This window comes from Gavialis gangeticus, unplaced genomic scaffold (assembly GCF_001723915.1).
Source record: "Gavialis gangeticus isolate Ggan-Ray unplaced genomic scaffold, GavGan_comp1, whole genome shotgun sequence".
NCBI classification, from domain to species: domain Eukaryota; kingdom Metazoa; phylum Chordata; order Crocodylia; family Gavialidae; genus Gavialis; species Gavialis gangeticus.
Window position 1 is genome coordinate 9,620,268 of NW_017729013.1, and position 8,942 is coordinate 9,629,209.

The 8,942-nt window shown below is 51.6% G+C and overlaps 1 protein-coding gene across 1 annotated transcript in view; it reads right to left on the minus strand.

Annotated features, from left to right (window-relative positions):
- Window positions 1-6,199: 6,199 nt before the first annotated feature.
- Window positions 6,200-8,942, minus strand: part of HSPB1 (heat shock protein family B (small) member 1) — a 25,606-nt gene continuing 22,863 nt past the window's right edge. The window contains exons 2-3 of the mRNA XM_019511490.1: window positions 7,308-7,371; window positions 6,200-6,524 (exon numbers count right to left, since the gene is read on the minus strand). Coding sequence (XP_019367035.1) covers window positions 6,335-6,524; window positions 7,308-7,371 — 254 coding nt within the window. The 3' untranslated portion in view covers window positions 6,200-6,334. The remainder of the gene's footprint in view (window positions 6,525-7,307; window positions 7,372-8,942) is intronic.

Here is an 8,942-nt window from a genome sequence, read left to right on the forward strand (position 1 = left end):
AGACTCAAATATGACAATCTATAGATTAAGTCATCTGTATCATTAAAATAAAGCTAGTGAGAGAAAGGTGAATTGATTAAAAATACTAAAATATTTATTGATTTCTTAACTTTACTAGATTTTAAGACATGATTGATTATAGCAACCTTAACTGAACATAAACAAGTTTTTAAACCTACTAGATTCTATAAAATAAGGTATCATTTCACTGAAGGCCTCCAAAATAATGAAATATTACTGAACTCCTTTTGATTAAGACACTGTCTGGAGAGGAGCATTAGTGCCCTGCAGGGAATGTCTCAAAGACAAAGGTAGAAAGAAGAGGCCCAGTGGAGGAGGAATCCTTCAGGAATGCAGCACTAGTTCTGGTGCACATTCAGTTTGGCTGCGAGTCAAGGCATTTGACAAGATTAATCAGCCTGCCTTCTATTTATAGAGCCTCTATAAACCAGTCACCTCATTCATCAGCCTCAGAATGTCCCCTGTGAAGCTTGTCCGTGTCAGCCCCATCCTGGGGAGGGGGAAACTGAGGCACAGGACAGGGGAATGATTTGCCCAGGACCACATGGAGAGTTGGGGATGGAGCTGAAATAGAACCCAGGTGCCCTCCACCCTGCTCTAACCCAAGGAAAACCACAAGATTTACCCTTGACCTCTAGGTTAAGAATTAAGGCTGTATGTGATACCTTGGTCTTGTCTTCACTGCTAGCAAACAACCAAAACATCTGTATTGTTTAACTGTAATAAATACCCTGAATGCACTCTGAGTCTGCCCAGGCCTGGAGTAGGAGCTGATTTCGGACTGGACATAGTATGTCAGACCAGCAGTCCAAATCCTGCCTCTAACACTGACCAGTCCCTGGTCAAACAGCAAGAACTGTTTCTTGTGGCTACAGGCTTGGGGAAGCCTGTATCCTTCTCCTCGTGGCCTGTCCTGGGCTCCTGGGGTTCAGCTCCTTTCTCTTCTAAGCTGCTGCTGCCAGTTCTGGATTTCGTGCTGGGTGGCTTTTTTAGGATGCTGATTCCTGCCTCTTGATGATGGGATCTGAGACTTGTCAGACTCAATCCACGCAGGTCTAGCTTCCTGCATTCCAAAGCAGAGACTAAGGAGAGAGGTTCTGGTTATTAATGGGCAGGTTTCTTTAACTCCTTGGAGGCTGTGACCCCCATACAAACAGTGACATTCCCCAGAGTATCGCTCTGGAAAGCGTCTGGAATCTGACAGGGGCACTGGGATTCTTTCCAGGCTATTTGTGCTGGGTGAGACTCTCTGTCTTTGAGTGTGACTCAGGACGGGGGATTAGCTCAGGGATGTGTCAGAGTGGTAATATAGTAACAGCATGCAAAGCCAAGCTGGCCATCTAAGGCTTTGTCCACTCTTCAGGCCCTGGGGGCCGGAGTAAAATCCTTGCTGCTTGCAGTGTCTTCCTGGTTTCCCAGAGACATACCAGCCAGCTTGCCTTTGTGCCATTGCCTCCTTTCCCAGCAGAGAGAGGAAACAAGAGCAAGATGGCAGGGAAAATTCATACTCAAGGCTTTGCCTGCCCTGTGTCCCTCTGGCCCATCACACACTTCTAGCAGGGCTAGGTGGAACATGGTGGAGGTGTTTCCAGTGCTTCCCTAGCAAGCGAAGGCTTCTGGGAGTGTAGCTCATGCAATTGGCATTAGCAGCAGTGGGAGCAGAAATGTGACCTGTCTTTACAGCCCCTGACCCTTCCTGAGAAGGGAGGCAGCTGCTCACAAGGACACAGTACCTTAACTCACAGCAAAGGCTCTTGCATGACACATCAGGTAGAGGGGATGATTGAAACATGAGGTGGAGGGAAACTAGATCTGAGAAGAGCAGTGCAAAGAAAAAGGGGCCTGTGTGAGCATGTTCAAGTAGCTTTCCAAAGCTGTGTGATCTGTAGTGGTTTAGGAGCCTCCCTGCTCCCTCTGCTCTGGTGTTCAGCTCCTCTAAGCCCTGCCGTGGTGCGCCTCAGAAGCGCCTCCGCACTCCATCTTACGTGGACTCTTCAGCATTACCCATAATTCTCTCTTCCCTGACCCTATCCCTCAGCCCCGCTGATGTCTTCCACCCTGGATGGTTCCAGTGAGTGATCCTACTAGTCTCAACAATGTGCTGTAGCAGGATGCCTTTGCATGGTGAGATGTTAAGCACTACCTTGAAAGGTAGATCTGCATAGTGTGTGGTCAGGCCTAGATATAGCCATCCTCTGGTGTTGCCGTAACGTGTATTTGGATTAAATACCAGGTGACGAGACATGAGCTGGTAGATAGCTCCTGATGCAAAGAGGGTGTGAATAAGCAGAGGCATAGTGATTTGTGGGAATAGCATTAGAGGACCATCCAAATACCAATCCAGGTACATGTGTTTGCTTCTCTATGCTGTAAAGAGGCTGGGTCACACCTTAACGCCCTGCTCTGCCCTGTATCCCAGCCAGCCTCTGGCCTGGTCTCAGTCAGCCCCTAGGCACACATGTAATAGGCCTTGTTTATGGATAACAGGGAGACTAAGGCAACAGTACATAGCACAACATGTCTGCATTGCTGGCTGGCCACACACTCACTGTTCCCTTTTTCATATCTTGTCTGTTTAGAGCAGGGGTTGGCAACCCCTGGCACATCCCAGAGCGTGGCATGCAAAGGTATTTGTTTGGCACTCATGCCTTGGAGTGGATGGAAGGAGAGGGGCTGGGGCTGCGCTGCCACAAAAAGGATCGGGCCCCTTGCTGCTCCCTGGCCCTCCACCTGGAGCCACTGGTAACAAGCTGGGCTGGGGCTCCGCACACACTTGTGCAATTGTTTGCAGCCTCCCCACTGCCTGCTGTGAGCAGACTAGGCTCCATGTTGGGCGGCAGGGGCCTGCCGAGAGCCTGGGCCAGCTGTGGCAGGCAGCTGGGAAGCTGCAGGCAGCTGCGTTGGAGTCCGCAGAGCCCTAGCCCAGGTTATTGCTTGTGGTGGGTACACACACGTGGAGTGGATGGCAGGGGAGCCGTGAGGGGCCCAATCCTTGTTGTGGCAGCACAGCCTTGGCCCCTTCTCCCCACATCTGCCCTAAGATGCGCATGCACTACAACCAGCAATGAGCTGAGCTGGGGCTCCACAGACCTTGGCACAGCACTTGCAGCCTCCCAGCTGCCTGCCACAGCCGGTCTGGGCTCTGCTGCCTGCCATAGACCCTGGGCTGCTTGCAGCAGGCAGCAGGGAGGCTGCAGACGGCTTCACTGGGGTCTGCAAAGCCCCAGTCTGGGTCATTGCTGGTGGCAAGTGCGAATGTGCCTTGGGAGGACGGTGGGGAAAGGACCCAGGCTATGCTGCCATAATAAGGATTGGGCCCCTCACAGCTCCTCTGCTATCTGCCCCTAGCGTGCCAACATCTTCCAAGTAGAGGTTTTGAGTGTTTTTGGCACTGCCCAAAAATGTTGAGAACCCTTGGTTGAGAGGGTAAGCTCTAGGGGAATGTATGTGTTTTCCGTCTGTCCTAGTGCAATGGGCCCTGATGGCTGTTGCCATCAGAAGACCTTGAGGTCTTCTGTAATCCAAGTAGATATTAGCAGGTCTTGACACCAGGGTGAGCTGTGCTGTTGAAGAATTGTGGACTAGAGTTCCCTAGTTGAGATTAAATCCTAGTGGGTGAGCACTGAAGAGGCTGGAAGATCAGTGGAGCATCCAAAGGTGCCTGGAGGTAGGGATTCAGAAAAGTGCGACATTTGCCAGGAACATTTATTTTGTGTCTAAGTGACTTTCCCTGGGTTGTCTAAGGTGCCAAGGAGGTGAGAACCCAGCAGCATCCCCGGGGGTGTAATTTAGGAATGAGCAAGCTTCAGAGGAAATAACATCTGGTTCAGGACTCCAGCAGAGCAGAACTTCCAGCTTTTGTGGTTCTAAAACAAGGGTCCTCACAAAAAACCCAAGCAGCTGCTAAGTCCTTTAACTCCATTGACTTGAACAGAACTCAGCACCTCGCAGGATTCTGACATTTGATTCTAAATTACATCAGGCGAGAGAGAAAAATGTAGAGGGCTTTGCAGATGTGAAGGGCCTGAAAGTGTCTTAAATATTAACCCAGGACAATCAAGGCCTGGAGAGCAAGCCACACACAGGAACTCGTTATTTACAGTGTATGGATTTCAATGGAAGAAGAGAAGTTGGATTTTTCAGAACAAGAAAACTTGCCTGCAGCCACAAAACAAAGGCCAACATCACTGTAACAACAACGAATCATAGACTCATAGAAAATTAGGGTTGGAAGGGACCTGAGGAGGTTCCAACCCCCTACTCAGAGTAGGACCATCTCCAGCTAGATCATCCTAATCAAGGCTTTGTCTAGCTGGGTCTTAAAAGCCTTCAAGGATGGAAATTACATCACTTCTCTGGGTAACCTGTTCCAGTGTTTTACTGCCCTCCTAGTGAGAAAGTTTTTCCTAATATTTAACCTAAACTTCCCTTGCTACCATGGATTATTGGTACCTCCTGAGTCGGGGCGGCACTTGCCCCCCCAGTGGCCAGTCAGTGACTGGAAGGGACAGGGGTCCCCCGGCAGGCAATCACGCCAATGGAGGGAGGGGGGGGTCTCCCTTAAGCCAATTGCGCTGACTGGGGAGGGGTCCAGTCTGCTCCACTGTGCACAGATCTACGGGCACATGCCCCCCTGTGCCCTCCCAGATGAGTGGTGGAAGCTGCCAGATGAGCACCAGATGAACAGTACACAGTGGTGGGAGCCACCCCACTCCCTTCCTGTGCCCCCCCCCATGAGCTGCACCTCCATCCTGCACCTGCCCTGGTCCTGGCTGGGCAGCTTCTGCCCCAGCCCCAACCCCAATGAGCACCATCCCTCAATGTGGGGGCCTTGATCTGCCCCCCCTCCCCCCTCCTCTTCCCCTTCTACCACAGCAGACTTACCAGTTACACAGCTCTCCATGCTGCAGGCTCTGCTCCTCATTGCCTACATGCTGCACTGCAGCTGAATGCACGCACAGGCATTTATTGGACAAATTATTAGCTACACTGGGCTGATTTCCAATACAGAACCTTTTCTTTATATCAGTGCTGCTCCGATATTGGTGTACCTCTAGACTAAACTGATTTGGCCCAAATCAGTTTATGCAATGTCTGTCCCAGCCCCCTTGCTGGTTTAAGATAAACCAGACTTCCCCAGGATCCCGGCATATTGTCTGGGCTGGGTGAGGCTCTCTGCTCCACAGCAGAGCTGGCCCCTCCTCTTTGCTCCCTGGCTGCAGCTCCAGCAGAGACTGCAGGTACAGCAGGGGCTGCCTGGCTTCCCCCTGCCCTACCTCCCCACTCTGTACTTGCTGCTCAAGCAGGAATCCCCCCTCCCTCGCTCCCTCCCATCTCCCACAGCACAGACCCCAGCCCCATGGCCCCTAAGCATGTAGTGTGCTAGCTAAAGCAGAGGGATGCCTCTGTGTGTGTGTGTGTGTGTGTGTGTGTGTGTGTGTGTGTGTCTCCAATTTCACGGGAATAGGTAGACAGAACACTGACCACTTAGGGCTTTTCGGAGCTAATTAACAGGTCAGTTGGCAAGTTGTTTAAGAAGAATTTGAACTAATGAAGATAAGCTGTTGTTTTGCTGATGGGGTGATAAACACTGTTATCAGCTCCCTGCTGGCTTGCTTGCCTGTCAGTTTGCTGCAGACTATAAAGAATCAGGGAGGGAGGTTGAAAAGTTCTGTATCATCAACAGATGCATACACTGCACACACCCCTTGCCTCAGAGTGCTAGCAGAGGTCTGGGGTCTGGCAACACTCCTGCCCCTTGAGCAGCCAGTGGGGAAAGGCCTGGGACTGTGCAGGCAGACCTCCCTAATCAAAGGTCTTGCCAGGGCCTGGCCACCCCCCCGCCTCAGCTCAGCACTCTGGAAGGGAAGAGAGGGCTGCTGTAGCGTCCTCTGGCTTCTAGCCTGAGCCACTGCCTGAATTTAGTCCAGAGCAAATGTCTGTACAGTTACAAACTGGTTCAGCCTAGCCAAGTTAGACTAACCTGCAAAGATTGAATCAGTTCAGGCTCAGGCTGTTTGAATGCCTGTCCCTAGCCCCTATGTATGACTGAAAGGTGCCTTCTGTGCCATCAAGTCTAGTCCCAATGTGGAATGGAATAATGTTATACCCTAGCCTGCCCAGCCAGCTCCTCCTCTTGCAATGTAGAGCACAGGGCAGACTCAGTTTGGTGCTTGGCTTATTTTATTTTTTTCAATTTATTTGAGAAACTCAGTGCACATGCTGGTATAAAATAAAAAAGGAAAGAAAAGAAGTTGTTTTGCAGCGTGTTGTAACAGCTGGACAGTAGTTTTACTTCAGGCCAAGATGCTGCTTATTTCTTGGCTGCCTCCTCTGACTTCTTGGCCTCAGATGGAGCTATCTGGGCATGGCTTTCAAAGGTGACTGGAATTGTGATTTCAGCAGACTGGATGGCTGGCTTGGGCAGGGGAGCTTCCACCGTCAGCATGCCGTCTGGGGACAGTGAGGAGCGGACTGATGTGGCATCAACGCCAGGGGGCAAGCTGCAGGAGGGAGAGGAGAGTGAGCAGGGGATGTAAGACCCTCATCCATCTTGCTCACATATTTGTAGAGCTTGTCAATTATCCTGCTTTGGAGCTCCCTAGAACCATGTACAGACCAGCAGCAAAGGTCCAGTTGAGCCTCCTCATCCTCCAGTGGCACATAGTGACTGCAGGAGAGGGTGGGCACTGGGCCAGAGAGGCCTAGACATAGGTCCTTTGTGGACTGCTATACGTCAAGCAGAAAGGGGCACCCCTTGGGGCGCAGTAAGATCCCCCTGCTAGGTGAGGCAGGAAAGGGATCATGAGCCCAGTGCTGAGCCTTCCCTTCCTGTGGCCCCACACATGTATGTCCTGTGTGTGAACTGTGAGCTTTCCATGGCAGCTCAAGGGAGTGTCCACCAGGCTTCTTTTTCTCAAGAGGGTGACATGGAGCTCAGTGTCACAGAACCTTTCTATCCAGGGCATCTGTATAATGCCTTGGGAAGCAAATTTCCACAGTGATCGTGTTCAGGACAGTCCCTCCCCAAACCAGAGATTAGTGCTTGGCACTATCTCATCTGGCCCTAGTTCCCTGAAATCCCTCATGAGGCAGGTGCTGTGGATGTGTCAGGAGTTCTAGGTTCACATCCTCCCCAAAGGATTGACCTACAAACCATTATGCCCTGCAGGCTGCTTGGCACGACACATATGTGGGTCTCCCAGCCCACCCTGATCCTCCCAGGCTGGCAGATGGTGATGGTCAGCTGTCTCCCAAGAAAGTCCTCCTGCCAGCCAGGTACTTACGTGTATTTCCTGGTGAAGCACCTGGAGATGAACCCATGCTCATCCTGCTTCTCTTCATGCTTGCCTGGAAGAGGAGGAGACAGCAACTGTTTCAGTGGGGTGACCTATGCACGTGCTGAGTGCCCTGGGGCTCTGTGCCATGCCATGCCCCTGGCCAGGCTCACTCACCAGGGCTCCCTGGGTTTTCAAGACATACAGTTATACAAGAGAAGGAATGAATCCACCCAGTCTCCTGGGATTTTGGCTTTCCCGGTTGCTCTCAACTCCGTTCTTTGATGCTGGTTCTGCTGTACCTGGTCCTGTGAGAGCAGCTACTCTCATGAGATTTCTACCACAGAGCCAGGGAACCATTTCTAGGTGAGCGTGTGGCAGAGGTCCCTATGCTCTTCTCTCTCTCCTGAGTCCCCTGGCCTGCCCTCTAGTCTTGAAGCTCCTCCAGGCTACAGATGCTACTGGGACAAACGGGGCAGAACAAATGATCCATTGCAACAGCCAGGAGAGCTGAACCTTGCTCTGCAGAGGTGAAAGCATCCCCATCTCCTACTGCAGGAAGGGACGAGCCACTTCCCCTGACGATGGTGGGATCTCTCTTATAATGAGTAGGTTGGGAACTGGGCCCCAGTGCTGAGTCATAAGAAATGTCAGATGGCCCCGAAGCCCCTGCTCACTGCACAACCCCCCCTCGCTTTAGACCTCTCTGATTCTCTGCTTCACAGTTACTGTGGTTACCTTGCACACGTGTGTGGGGGGGATGTCTCTTACAATCATTAGGATTTCACATGGAAGCAGAATGTTGCACAACTTGTGAAGGCACCTTTGTTAAAAATAGGGAGGTGCCAAAGAGGGAGGCAGTGATAGCCTTACTCTCCCCAGGACAAGGGAGGAAGCGGGATCTGATTTTAAAGTCATGAGCCAAGCAGGGCTGAGCAGATGGGGAAGGGCAAGGAGACACTGCAGGTCTTAAGGAGGAGGATTGAACTCTGCTCAGAGCCTAGCTGGGGGCAGGGCTGATGCTCAGAGTGATGCTGTTATCCCACAATGATACCCTGGTTGGGTGCCAGGCAATGGGAAGCTGGAGAAGACCTTCCCCTCCTGTCTAGCCCCAAAGCCAGGCTCCCCTCTGCCACTTGCAAAGCCAGATCAAATAGATCTCCCTGGCTGGAATTAGCAGAGTCGTGGTAACTGCTTACTGCTTTTGAAGGCAGTCTCACCAGCTCCCTCAGAGATCTAGGGATCAGGCCAGCTGCCAGGGATGTTTGCTTTGTTATCGCTGACCTACACATTGGTGCCGGGGCCCTGACACCACTCCATTCTCTTTCTAAGGTCTTGACCTGGCCTCTATCAACACAGCACCTGAGCACCCCATTTCAACACCTTACCCTACCCTCACAGCTTCCCTGCACATTAGTCCTGCGTGAAGTGGCAAGTATTTTGTCTGATTCAGAGGACAGTGATTTGATTCGGAGATTCAAAGCACTGTCCCAATTTGATTTGGCTGAATCAGATCCAAAAGATTCAGCGCCGCTTCGGAGATGCGGCCATAGACTAAACAGCTAGCTGACACAGCTGCCTCCAGTTGGTAAGTCTGTTGGGGCTGGAGGATGGGGGAGGGAAGAGGCATGGGGGGTGGGAGGG